At 33.2% G+C, this 14,732-nt stretch overlaps 1 protein-coding gene across 1 annotated transcript; it reads left to right on the top strand.

Annotated features, from left to right (window-relative positions):
- Positions 1-11,041: 11,041 nt before the first annotated feature.
- On the top strand, positions 11,042-14,147 carry LOC127798462 (IAA-amino acid hydrolase ILR1-like 1). Its single transcript, XM_052332041.1, has 5 exons — positions 11,042-11,523; positions 12,556-12,681; positions 12,769-13,083; positions 13,224-13,352; positions 13,445-14,147. The coding sequence occupies exons 1-5, from the start codon at positions 11,170-11,172 to the stop codon at positions 13,835-13,837; spliced, it is 1,317 nt and encodes a 438-aa protein (XP_052188001.1). The 5' UTR covers positions 11,042-11,169; the 3' UTR covers positions 13,838-14,147.
- Positions 14,148-14,732: the final 585 nt, after the last annotated feature.

Genomic DNA, 14,732 nt, shown 5'->3' on the forward strand with positions numbered 1-14,732 from the left:
GCCAGGCGGCGACGGTTGTTAGAGCGAGAGAGAAAGAGTGATAGTTGTGAGATGGGTGGTCGGATGGAGGGCCGACGGTTGTGAGAGCGAGCGAGAGAGAAAGAGCGATGGTGTCTGTGAGAGGAAAAGAGGGAGATAGTCGATTGCGTCACCAGTCGTCTCCGGAGAATGGGCCGGCGATCGTGAGTGCGACACAAAAAGAGAAATGGTGGTGGATGGGGTCGACACTGTTTGCGAGAGGGGAAGAGACAGAGAAAATTGTGTTGTGTTAGGGTTTTATTGGGTAGGCGAATAGGGCTGACACTGCCTACGAGAAGGAAAAGGAGAGTGAAAGAGAGATAGAGACCAACAGTGTTCATTGGGTCATTAATTAGAGGGTCAAATTGGTCATTTCGACTCATTTTGTAAAATTTCTGTAAAACTTATTCTGTACAAATGGCATTTCTCAAAGAAAATTGATGCAGAATTATGAAAATCAAAAGATGGTTGATGTAGATTTTTTAAAAAATAATAAAATAAAAAGCTATGAGTACAATTTAAATCAACAAACTTAAAATTTTTAACTCCGACTAACGTGATTTGGTCTGCTTACCTATATGAGTCTGATCTACAATTTATAAAGAAAATATAATGATTCTCAATAAAGATGACGATGTGTACTAAAAAATTATTCTATTGCTCGTGTCAAGCATCCCTTGTTAGTGCACGTTCTAATTGTGCATTAGAGTTTTCTCAATTTTTAAATTATAAAAAAAGATGCTCAAAATTGTACAAAGTTTGGTGTGAATGCACCCACAATACAGTAACGTACGAGAAGTTTGATTTGTAAATCCACCTTTACTTTTTACCGTGAATACGAAGAACAGGAGAGATTCTGTAAAAGCGAGTGAGATTTGGTTTCAGGCAAGCAGTCGGGCCAACGGCGTACGGAATCCCCATCTTACCCCCTCATCACGTGGATCAAAATCGACGGTGCAGCAATCAAACGGGGGGTTGTTTTGGGCATTTGCCATGAAAAGACGAATGGCCATGTACCAGCAGCAGTAGCACAATGTTTCGAATGTGTGAAATGCGCAACACGTGATGAGTGTCTGTTTGTTTGCGTGTGTACGAGCGAAAGCGAAAGAGAAAGGGCGTGACAGCGGCATTTTTAATTCCATAAAGATGTTTCATACCTTATTTAATATTTATTATTATTATTATTATTTCAAATATCATTGAAGATTTGTAGATATCATGTACGAAAATATCTCGAGAGTGTTGTTTTAATTTTTTAAAACGTTTTTTGTATTAAAATATTAAAAAATACTAAAAAAACTTTTCTACATCGTAATTTTAGAAACAATGATTCATAATATTAAAAAATATATCAAAAACGAGTTTTCATTCAGAAAAGAGAATAATTTCATTTCACACTCATAATTTTTAAGTTTAAATTGAACTAAAATTGGAGACCATACTCTTTGATGAAAATATCAACGAGACCATAGATAAAAGAGAATAATGAAATATATGCCCTCAAGGTATAGGTCAAGTCAGTCGGGCAAGCGATGTGTTGAGTTTGTACAGATAGATCGTGAGTTCGATTCTCATTTTGTGCAGTGAAACAAACTCTCACACCTTGTAATTTACCTCATTTATTAAAATCGAGGGCACTAGTGGCGGAGGATCGCGTAAAGACGATCATTTCAAGAGAATAATGAAATAGATGAATCTTTATAAATTATGTTATATTTAATTATTTTTTTAATTTATTATTTATTTTTAATCTATAAGTCATGTTTTATGAAAGGAGGAGAGAACTTATATTTATATTTGTTTAAATTTATTATGAAATTTATCACTATTTTTAAATTAAATAATTATTTTTATAATTTTTATATTAAAAAATTATATTTACAAAAAAAATTATATTTTTTTATTTACGTATCTTTTCCACATCTTCCTTTCTTACTTTTTCAAAAAATATCATCTCTCTCACGTTTTTGTTCTCTATCCTAATAAAAAATATCATTTTTCCATCCAATGTATTTCGTTGGTTTGATTCGGCCTAAAACCAACGAAATACATTGGCAGCTCATCTCTTTGTCTTTCGGCTGCACGCTGCCTTATCCTTTAAGCTTTACCACGCTGCGCCTTCACGCCCACCCAACCACGCATCCAATTTGCGCCGTTCTTTTTAGATCACTATTAACTATTGATTATTGAAAAATGCACATTTTCAAAAGATAATGTTATTATCTTATCATGTGATGCTTTCTCATTAGAGGAGATTAAAAAAATCATGTGTTATTATTTTTTCTATCTATCATCTCTTTCGATAAAGATACGACACAATCGTCATCAATCATGATTCCTAACGTTACTCTATCTTTTAACTATTTCTCAATATTATCATTCTTTGGGTGCAAAAAAGGTGAAATTTCTCACCTTAAGGGCCCCTCACACACTGTTTCACGCATGTGGGAGGGATTAATCACGATACATGATGGCGCACCAAGTAAGAGACACAGTGTATGGTGCCCACAATGAACCATCTCCACAAGAGGTAAAACTCCTACACTGCGACTCTCATGACTCGAACCTACACCATTGAGTGCAATCTGTTATCTAAGAACCAACCGTGCTACGTATTATCATTATTTTTTATAATTTATGGGTGTGTCATTTGAGGTTTTAACTAAGCACCGGATAATAATAATGATAAATTTAGAGTTTTACAAGTCTCCTCTTTAGATCTTTGATATTTTTTATTTTTGTTTGGATTAATAGATGAATAAATTGGTCGTATTGTTACGAAAATCTAATAGAGTATTATTGAGTTTATGAAAACATTTGAATATTATCCAACTCTACGAATTTCTTTAAGTTATGAATCCCATCATATCTAACTCTTATGTTTTTGTTTAGAGCCATTGTTATTAAAATGATATTTGAATCATGAAGCCTTTTTTCATTTTGTTAATTGAGAATCGAATTGTAAGATTGAATATAAATTGATAAATATATAAAATTCAAACATAAATCTCATGTTACTCAAAAAAAATTAATTAGTATGAAATCAAATATCTAATGTTCTAAAATATATCTTTAAATACTAAACAAAAGCATATCAATCATATAGATCGACATTTTTTAAGTTCTAACTAATTATTCTCCTATAAAAGTTATCGTCATCTCTTTATCCACTATTATCATTCGTATTCTCTTATTTAGTTGTTCTTATCTTAATTTTCTTTATCTTCTTTCTTCTTCTTATTAAGTATTTATTTTTTTTTACCTTCAATAGCTTCATCATTTATTTTTTTTTATTAATTCTTAAGGTCTTTAAACATACATAAAGTATAAATATCATTAGAAGATGAATGAAGTTTAGATTTTTCTAAATTTTAATTGGAAAAGAATGGACAAATTCACTTCAAATTTATCTATAATCTTTATGTTCTTTCCAATTTTCGATTCTCCTATAAATTCGAATTGATTTAATTGAATATTATATGTTTTGTTATGTCAAAGCTCAAAAAAGCTTAAAATAGTATTTTGGACTAAAAAAGTGTAGATTTCTCCTTAATTGGGGGTCTCACACAACGCACAAATTGGATAACTTTGATATCTATAAATCCTCTCGAAGGTCCCATAAAAAAGATAGACATTATGCTTTAGAATCCTAATAAAACCTTAGAACAAAAGGAAAAAATATTATCTACTAAAAATTCTAATTCTGATAATATATTAAAATATTAGAATAAACACCATCAATAAAAAAATCTCAAACTAAGGAGATTTAAGATTGTCCCATTCTTCTTTATAAATAAGTAGACATTCATTCTAAAAAAAGGTACGTCTCTGATCTTGGTGGAAACTTTGCTATGCAATTTTCAATATTCTCAGTGTTTGATTTAAATATCGGAGTATTTGTTCCCGTGCTCTCTAATTTTTCTCTCTCTTGTAATCAGTGTTCTAAAACGCGGCCAAGGCACCCGTCTAGGCATTAGGAGGCCATTGGCCGCCGCAATTAAGCCCTAACTAGCACCCTAGGCGCCAAGCCAATTAATCCAACCCGATTGGGGCTTAGGCGGCACCTAGCTGCCTGGGTCGAGCGTGGCCTGGGCCGCCTACCTACCTAGGTGTCGCGCATGGTCCGGGCGCTGTGATTTGTAAGAGTTGTGTAGAGATGATGGATGAAGTGTCCTTGCCTCTGAAGCTCAAGAACACGCCATAATTGTTGCTGCTTTGAGAAGCGAAAAAGGAAGAGGTGGGCTCTTTGCCTTTTGTAGTAGTAGTCATTGAACAGATGAAGCAAAGAAGAATGGATCTATTGGAGAAATTTATGAGAGAAAAATTTCTGAAGTAGATGGAAGTATAGAACTCGTTTAGAAGGCGAGAGAAATTTAGGGGAGGGGGAGAGAGAGAGAGAGAGAGACCAAACACCAAAGTAGTGGTCAAAAAGCACATGTTGAATGGGCAACAACTAGGAAACTTGGAAGAAATTTGTGGGAAAAAAAAGTCAAGAAAAATACAGTACTTGGGTCAAATTATTGCTAATACAATAATTTAATTTGTATGTGATTTACTATTAGATGAAAGAATAAAATAATACAAGGAAGCAACAAATGTTACAAAATAATGCAAGCTTATGTATTGAAAATAACAATTTTTCTAGACTTCGCCTCGTCAGGACCCAGTTTGGCGCCCGACTAGCGCCTAACATATTTTAGAACACTACTTGCAATATTGGGCAACATCAGGTCTTAGGACGAAGATCTCAGCAGTCTCAGGATGAGGGTCTTAGAATGACAATAGGTTTCGGGACGAAGGTCTCAAGACGACATCAGGTCTTGAGACGAAAAAAGTCTCGAGTGGCGACACATGACAGTCTTAAGTGGCAACTATCTCAAATAACAATAGTACAATAGTCTCAAAAAGCTTGACGACGATGTTTTATCATTTTTCACTTTATAAATTTATTGTGGTAACAACATAAAGTAATATAATTTTAAATTGTAAATTGTGAAATTCTAACAAATATAATTAAGACTTGATTATATTATTATGATGAAATAAAATTATTTTTATGTAATATTATCAATAAATATAGGTAAATTTAATGTTAAAAGAATTTGTTGATAACAAAACTAGCTGAGCCCTATGACATAATAGGTGGGTAAACCTCCCACATCAACTCAAATGACTATATATCCTTGCTGTTAAGTCAAAAAGACTAAAAGATTATTTTACTCTTTATATTTGGTTTGATTTAAAAAATAAAAGTAAAAATAAAAAAAATAACAAACAACTAAGTTAATCCATAAACAATCCAAATTAATCGTAAAAAAAGAGAGAGAATAATGATGATAATGAATTCAAGCCAAATTTGAGTTCATTACGAATGAATTTGATCGCCCGGATTTATTATAGATGAACCCATATTCATCACAAAAGAAGAAAAAAAAAAAGAGATTGACTGTTGTAATCGTCTTCGCTATTTAGAACGTTCTAAATCTGAAACGATTGTTAATATAATCAACACTCTATTATTAGTAGAGACAGAAAAAGAAAAGTAAAAACATATGAGAGATTTAAGAAGTGACGGAAATAAAAATGACGAAAACAAGAGAAAAAATCTTTAAATGTAAAGATATTTGAGTCAATTTTATAATATTTAATGAGAGTTAACTAATGGCAGAAGAAAAATTGCAATACAACATTGAATTTTAGAACTACTCATTGTAACTTTTTAAAATGTCAAAAGTACTTTTTATAATTTCGATAAATCTCAAGATGTTGAGTTGAATTTATTTCATACAATAATGGAACCTAGATAAGATAGAATAGAACAATCAGTTAATATTCAGATAGATAAATAAGAATTTATTCATTTTTAGACAAATAACTCTATCAATCAAAGTGATGGTAGATGGGGATGGGATGGGATCCCAATCAAGACGACATTAGTCTTTGTTTCACCATATTAGACAATTGACTTTAATTGGAAAGAAAGAACATAAAGTATGTATGCCCTTAATTTTGCTATCTTATGACCTTAAACCACAATTTTCAACTTTTTTTCGAGTGTTGTCTTTTATTATTATTATTATGTGTTTTAAGATCGTGTTTGTTAAAATGAGTAAGATAAATTTATATTAAGATAAGGTTGAGATATTTTTCGAATCAAGATATGAAATGATTAATATAAGACTGAGAAGTATTACAAAATTTTTATTAAACTGTTTGTTAAATTTTTTAGAATGCATTGAATGACATATATGTCATTTTTTTATCTGTAAAGTTCAAGATATACTTATTTAAAGGGGGAAAGATAAACATAAAAAAATGCTGAATAAGAAGTCACGTAACTTTTTTTCTAAAAGTCACTAGATAAGTTTAACAAATACATTAAAAATGATAAAAATATGAAATATTTTTCATATCTTATCTTTTTTGGTCTATATTTTGATTAACCATGTAATACCCCAGGAGCCCAGAAGAGGATAGTATATATCGAGGATAAGTAAGGAATGAAACAACACCAGCTAGATACCTTTTGGACTGAATGTAGGCAAAAAACTCCAGAGTTAAGCGTGCTTGACCTGGGAAAATCTAAGGATGGGTAACCCCATTGGAAGTTCGCGTAGACCCATCAGGATAAGTTGTTCCGGTCCTTCTTATCGCTCGATACGGGATGTTACATGTGGTATCAGAGCCGACCCTTAGAGAAGGCAGTCCAATAAGGGCGGGGAGTGTCACCGAGGCGTGAGGCCTAATCAAGGAGCGGCTCCTGGCAGGCTTCTAGGATGGCAGCCTCCAAAGGGGAGAAGGTTTGGGACTAGTTATAAGGTCGCATGATGAGCACGTCATGTGCTTAAGAATGGAGAATGTAATACCCCGGGAGCCTAGAAGATGATAGTATATATTGAGGATAAGTAAGGAAGGAAACAATACCAGCTGGATACCTTTTGGGTTGAATGCAGGCAAAGAACTCCAGAGTTAAGCGTACTTGACCCGGGGAAATCCAAGGATGGGTAACCCTTGGGAAGTCCGCATAGACCAATCAGAGTAAGTTGTTCCGATTCTTCTTATCACTCGATATAGGATATTACAAACAAATACTATTTAAATATGTATGCCCTTAATTTTGCCATCTTATCTATGACTTTAAATCACATTTTTCAACTTAACTGTTGCTCATTTTTTTTTATTATGTGTTTTAAGATAACGTGTGTTAAAATAAGTAAGATAAATTTGTATCAAGATAAGGTTATGATACTTTTCGAATTAAGATATGAAAAGATTAATATAAAATTAGAAAGTATTGTAAATTTTTTATCAAATTATTTACTAAATTTTTTGAAATACATTGAATGACATATATGTCATTTTTTTTTATATATAAAGTTCAAAATATGCTTATTTAGAAAAAAAATAAATATATATAAAAAATACTAAATAAAAAATTACATAACTTCTTTTCTAAAAGCCATCAAATAAGTTTAACAAACATATTAGAAATGATAAAAGTATGAAATATTTTTTATATTTTATCTTTTTCGATCTATATCTTGATTAATAAACATAATCTAAGTAAATAAAATAGAAAAAATATTTAATATCTTCTATTAATATGTGACATTTTAGTCTTGGATGACACGACAAGCGATGGGTGATTTTGTCGAGTGCAAATGTAACACTCCAAAAATTTTTATTCAAAAGGAATTACTTGTTGGGTCATTGAATTAAAAATAATATTTTTAATATAAAAATAATAATAATAAAAAATTAAATTAAATATAAACCATGGGCACATGTTGAAGGGCAATCTTGTCAAAGCCTAGCATTGGACGGCAGCTTTTTCTATTATTTGTCTCGTGTAAAATGTAACAGCTATCAGAAATCAAATTTACACTCATTGACTGGCTAGAAAGATTTGATTTCCAAATAAATAAATAATATTATTTTTATGTAATATTATCAATAAATATAGGTAAATTTAATGTTAAAAGAATTTGTTGATAACAAAACTAGCTGAGCCCTATAACATAATAGGTGGGTAAACCTCCCACATCAACTCAAATGACTACATATCCTTGCTGTTAGGTCAGAAAGACTAAAAGATTATTTTACTCTTTATATTTGGTTTGATTTAAAAAATAAAATTAAAAATAAAAAAAATAACAAACAACTAAGTTAATCCATAAACAATCCAAATTGATCGTAGAAAAAGAGAGAGAAATAATGATGATAATGAATTCAAGCCAAATTTGAGTTCATTACGAATGAACTTGATCGCTCAAGTGTATTATAGATGAACCCATATTCATCACAAAAGAAGAAAAAAAAAAAAGAGATTGACTGTTGTCATTGTCTTCGCTATTTAGAACGTTCTAAATCTGAAATGATTGTTAATATAATCAACACTATTATTAGTAGAGACAAAAAAAGAAAAATAAAAACAGATGAGAGACTTAAGAAGAGACGGAAACAAAAATGACGAAAACAAGAGAAAAAATTTTTAAATATAAAGATATTTGAGTCATTTTATAATATTTAATAAGAGTTAACGAATGGCAGAAAAAAAATTGCAATACAACATTGAATTTTAGAACTACTCATTATAACTTTTTAAAATGTCAAAAGTACTTTTTATAATTTCGATAAATCTCAAGATGTTGAGTTGAATTTATCTCAGATAATAATAGAACCTAGATAATATAAAATAGAACAATCAGATAATATTCAGATAAATAAGAATTTATCTATTTTTAGACAAATAACTCTATCAATCAAAGTGATGGTAGATGGGGATGGGATCCCAATCGAGACGACATTAGTCTTTGTTTCACCATATTAGACAATTGACTTTAAATGGAAAGAAAGAACATAAAGTATGTATGCCCTTAATTTTGCTATTTATCTATGACTTTAAACCATATTTTTCAACTTTTTTCAAGTGTTGTCTTTTATTATTATTATTATTATTATGTGTTTTAAGATAGCGTTTGTTAAAATGAGTAAGATAAATTTATATCAAGATAAGGTTGAGATGTTTTTCGAACTAAGATATAAAATGATCAATATAAGACTGAGAAATATTACAAAATTTTTATTAAACTGTTTGTTAAACTTTTTAGAATACATTGAATAACATATATGTCATTTTTTTTATCTGTAAAGTTCAAGATATACTTATTTAAAGGGAGAAAGATAAACATAAAAAAATGTTGAATAAGAAGTCACGTAACTTTTTTTTTTAAAAGTTTCTAGTTAAGTTTAACAAACACATTAGAAATGATAAAAATATGAAATATTTTTCATATCTTATCTTTTTCGGTCTATATTTTGATTAACAATTACTATTTAAATATGTATGCCCTTAATTTTGCTATCTTATCTATGACTTTAAACCACAATTTTCAACTTAACTGTTGCTCTTTTTTTTTATTATGTGCTTTAAGATAACATGTGTTAAAATAAATAAGATAAATTTGTATCAAGATAAAGTTATGATACTTTTCGAACTAAGATATGAAAAGATCAATATAAAACTGGAAAGTATTGTAAAATTTTTATCAAACTGTTTGTTAAATTTTTTGAAATGCATTGAATGACATATATGTCATTTTTTCTTATATGTAAATTTCAAGATATGGTTATTTAGGAAGGAAAAAATAAATATATATAAAAAATACCAAATAAAAAATTATGTAACTTCTTTTTTAAAAGCCATCAGATAAGTTTAACAAATATATTAGAAATGATAAAAATATGAAATATTTTTTATGTTTTATCTTTTTCCATCTATATCTTCATTAATAAATATTATCTAAGTATATAAAATAGAAAAAATATTTAATATCTTCTATTAATATGTGATATTTTAGTCTTGGATGACACGACGAGCGTGGGTGATTTTGTCGAGTGCCAATGTAACATCCCAAAATTTTTTATTTGGCTGGAATTACTTGTAGGGTCATTGTATTAAAAACAATATTTTTAATATAAAAATAATAATAAAAAATTAAATTAAATATAAACCATGGGCACATGTTGAAGGGCAATCTTGTCAAAGCCTAGCATTGGACGGCAGCTTTTTCTATTATTTGTCTCGTGTAAAATGTAACAGCTATCAGAAATCAAATTTACACTCATTGACCGGCTAGAAAGATTTGATTTCCAAATAAATAAATAAAAATAAAAAATTTGACATAAAAATCACGTGAGTATTGACTAATACAAATCAAAAGTAAAAATATAAAAATAAAAATAAAAACGTTTTGACCACAGAGCCGCGTTTGGAAAACCAATCCAGTGAAGTGACGAAATTCAAGATTACAATAAACCCCCAAGCAAGATTTGACTTGGAATGCCCATTGCCCTCCCACTTATCCAAACAATCGCATGCCCAGACGCCTTTACCCCCTTAATAAGACTTTTCTTCCACTCCATTTGTCATTTGGAACGTGGAAAGGTTGATTTTTTTTTTTTAAAAATTTGTTGTCCGACACTAATTTAGTGTCGTTAGTATCGAACGACATAATTATTATCTGACAGAAATAATAAGATTACGATTTGAAGTTATTATGGTGAGAATATCTACATACACACGTACATATCTTGGTCTAGCAAAATAAATTATATTTATTTATGAAACTTAAGATTATTGTTTTTGGGTAATTTTTTGTCGCTCGTGTTCTCAATTTTAGTAAAAGAGATAAATTACAAGTGGAGACTTTGTCTCACTACACATGATAAAGAATTAAACTTATGACCTATTGATACAAATTTTAATTTATCATTCCCGAGCCACTAACATGTAACTTGGGCATATTTATTTATGAAACTTGGGTTGGTATGATGAGATATGAATGCATATATATATATATATGTATATGTGGATGGTGGTTGGGCATGGACCATTCATTGTTCAATGGTAGAGTTTGTGTGTGCACCACACACGCCACACGTGAAATCATATTTCATCACGTGCTTAATGTCACCCCCACTAGTATTCGATATCGTACCCGATATATACCCACACTTTTCTCTCTCCATCTTCCCCACCTTGAATTGAATTGTATAATATTATAATATAAAACCCATTGAAGCCAGGCTCTGGTTTTACAGAAGAAAAGCCAATCATCAATCTTCCAAGCATTCATTGCCCACGAAAAAATGGAGATTCGCCGGCTCATCTTCTTCCTCGCCGCGGCCGCTGCTCTCTTCCCTGTCTGCTACTCCGTCGGCCATTCTCAGCAGTCGAATGCTTCGTTCGCGGAGGAAATGGTGAGGCTGGCCAGGGAACCCGGCACCGCGAACTGGATGAAGGGCTTGAGGAGGGAAATCCACCGGAACCCGGAGCTTGCTTTCGAGGAATTTGCGACGAGCGCCGTCATCCGGCGGGAGCTTGACAGGATGGGGATTGCGTACCGGTGGCCGGTGGCGGAGACTGGCGTCGTCGCCACCATTGGCTCCGGTGCTCCACCCTTTGTTGCTCTCAGGGCTGATATGGATGCTTTGCCTATTCAGGTCAGTTCCGATTTCTTGACTTTTGTCGTAATTTTGTTACAGAAATCACTCGCAACAAAGTTTGAGTCCTGTGGTATTGGCGTTCAGTTCGGAGAAAAATATGATTTTTTTTTATGAAAATTATTTTGATTAGCTATAACGATGTGAAATTTAGTCTTTGAGACAAATATTGGGAAATTTTGAGTTTGAAGAACAATCATTCCAAGTAAATTGGAAACCACCCGGAGCGAAGGGGGAAGAGCTTGGTATTTTTCCTATTTCGATGAAGAAGAAATAACAATTTAGGTGATAAAAATAGTGCAAAAGGAAAAGGTACCTTTAATAAATCATTCCTCCTTTAGTTTACAAAATGAAAATCACCATAAGGTTTTCTAAATTGCTTCTTGTTCTCATAGAGTTTATATGAAAAAGTAATCATTCTCTAGGCACGGTTTAATGGGTAAAACTTGTAAATGATTAAGAAACAAATATTTATATTAGCTTGATACTTTTGAGTCTTTTGACAATTAGGTAAGCGGTAGTGCTTGTGAAGGTGAGATACAATTAGGTAAGTGGTAGTGCTTGTGAAGGTGAGATACAATTAGGTAAGTGGTAGTGCTTGTGAACGTGAGATACAATTAGGTAAGTGGTAGTGCTTGTGAACATGAGATTTGGGGTTTGAGTTTCATGAGCCTCAGTTCTTCCTTGTTCCCCCACTGGGTCCCCGTGCGGTATAATCTTACTTGCTGAGAATACGTTGTTGTACTGTGAAATTAAGTTCATGTAGTCAATTTTTAGTTTTGTTTGAACAAATCTTTGCTAGGATTCTTTCGTACATAATTTGGACCCTCTTAGCCAAAATTTCTGCTATCACATAGTCGCTGGGAATGAGAATTGGCACTCAATTCAGCCTGTACCAAGTTCAAGTGAAGCCAATATTGTCGTATTACTCAAAGCATACTGTCTTCAAATTGGTTTCCTAAGTTGATATTTTCTTAATTAATGTGCTGGAATTACTTTGCTAAAGCCAAGGAAATTGACCGTGTGGTGTAGGAAATGGTGGAGTGGGAGCACAAGAGCAGAATAGATGGGAAAATGCATGCCTGTGGACATGATGCTCATGTTGCTATGCTCCTTGGAGCCGCAAAGATACTGCAACAAGTCCAAGACAAGTTGCATGTACAACAGCTGTTTGAGAATATGACTTTGTTAATTCAACAGCAATCTGCTTGTGCAATGATACTGAATTGAAGTTTACAAATGCAGGGAACTGTTGTTCTAATCTTCCAACCAGGCGAGGAACGAGGCCACGGTGCGAAAGACATGATCCTGGATGGTGCACTTGAAAATGTGGAGGCCATTTTTGGGTTGCACGTTGTGCATAAGTACCCAGCTGGGACTGTTGCGTCACGGCCTGGAGAGTTTCTAGCTGGATGTGGCAGCTTCAAGGCGAAGATCAAAGGGAAAGGTGGGCACGCCGCAATCCCACAGAACTCCATCGATCCTATCTTGGCAGCTTCCACATCAGTGATTAGCTTGCAGAGCATTGTTGCGAGGGAGACTGATCCTTTGGATTCTCAGGTACCCACCATTCCTCTTTCAGATCATTTCCTTTAGCGTTTGATCTAACAATTTCAGTCATTTGATTTGATTCTATCTTCTCCTTCCTTCAGAACATGAATTCACTAATTATGTCTGGAACTAAAACTGTTACTCCGCAGGTGGTTTCTGTGGCAATGATTCAGGGAGGTTCAGCATTTAACATCATTCCAGACTCGGCCACAATAGCCGGTACATTTAGGGCATTCAGCAAGAAAAACTTCGATGGCCTTAGAGAAAGAATAGCAGAGGTAACATAACTTTCAAATTAGAAAATCTCTACCATCTGAATCAGCTATGTCATTCTTTACCAAAATATAACTCAGCACCATTACACCGGCAGGTCATACAAGCCCAAGCAGCCGTACATCGATGCTCGGCTGAGATTGATTTCCACGGGAGAGAACATCCCAGCATTCCCCCAACTGTAAACGACGAAATAGTAAGTCAACATGTTAAAGAAATTTCAAGTATGATTGTTGGAGAAGAAAACACAAAGCTGGCCCCCAGTTTCATGGGCAGCGAAGACTTTGCTTTCTACCTAGAAAAGGTTCCCGGTTCCTTCCTTTTTCTAGGGATAGGGAACGAGAAAACTGGATCGATTCATCCTGTTCATAGTCCTTACTTCACCATCGACGAAGATGCACTTCCCACTGGAGCAGCAATACATGCTGCGTTTGCTTATTCATACCTCCAAAAATTGTCAAGGAGGGCCATCTCAGTTGTTGTCATGTAATTGGGATCATTCTTCTGTGGTTTTGCATCACAGTTAAGCTTCCACATGAAGTAAATCTGATCTTTGAGCTTGAGCTTGGTAGGTTAGATTCACAGGGAATATATTTATATATATACACACAACACACACACACACACACACACACACACACATAGCAACAGCTAGCATAACATTCTTTCTCTCATGCTCATACACTGCATTAGGAAATTGGGTTTCCTCTTTTTTCCATTTTGAATTCATTTATTTGTAACATTACCTCTATTGGCACTTCCTTATTTGCCTTAAATTCTGGTGGGTTCGCATAACTTAATCTAGTTTTGTTATCGGATGTTAGTTACAGCCGTTAGTTTCGATGTCTTTAATATTTATTGGAAAAACCATGTGTTGATGCAACAAAGCCGTGTGCATTGATTTGATCTCAGCAATGCTTCCATAGCCTTTTATATATTATAAGGAATTAGAGAACCACTATATATTAATTTGTCATATTTCATATAATTTTAGTAATAACATTGCCTACTTGTGAAACCACTCCACCTAACTTTCTTCTCCAGCTTCTGCATCTTCTTTCACTTGCAACTGGGGCCCCGACTCCAGTGTGGGGTGACCCAATTTGGGTTGCTGAGGCCCCATAGCTGGGTTCAACATCACAGCACAGCGAGGCCGAGTTGATCTCTCAGTCTTACTAAATTCGTGGATCACGAGTGTAACATCGCGATAAGTTAGAGAGGCCTACCAAATTGGAACTCCTAATTTGACCGAAAGGCCAAGCTGTTGTGTGCAGCAGTGGTAAGAGTATGACAGATACCTAGTACCGAAGGCAACATGATTTCTTCCAGTATAATATATATAGCAGCTGCCAAGTTCATCTTTACTTTTCAACCTCAGCCCCAAC

Source organism: Diospyros lotus, chromosome 3, assembly GCF_014633365.1.
Source record: "Diospyros lotus cultivar Yz01 chromosome 3, ASM1463336v1, whole genome shotgun sequence".
Classification (NCBI taxonomy): domain Eukaryota; kingdom Viridiplantae; phylum Streptophyta; class Magnoliopsida; order Ericales; family Ebenaceae; genus Diospyros; species Diospyros lotus.

Coding starts and splice junctions, on each gene's coding strand:
- LOC127798462 (XM_052332041.1), top strand. CDS start 11,170: ATGGAGATTCGCCGGCTCATCTTCTTCCTCGCCGCGGCCGCTGCTCTC. Junction 11,524..12,555: donor TGGATGCTTTGCCTATTCAG/GTCAGTTCCGAT, acceptor CGTGTGGTGTAG/GAAATGGTGGAGTGGGAGCA. Junction 13,353..13,444: donor TTAGAGAAAGAATAGCAGAG/GTAACATAACTT, acceptor TTACACCGGCAG/GTCATACAAGCCCAAGCAGC.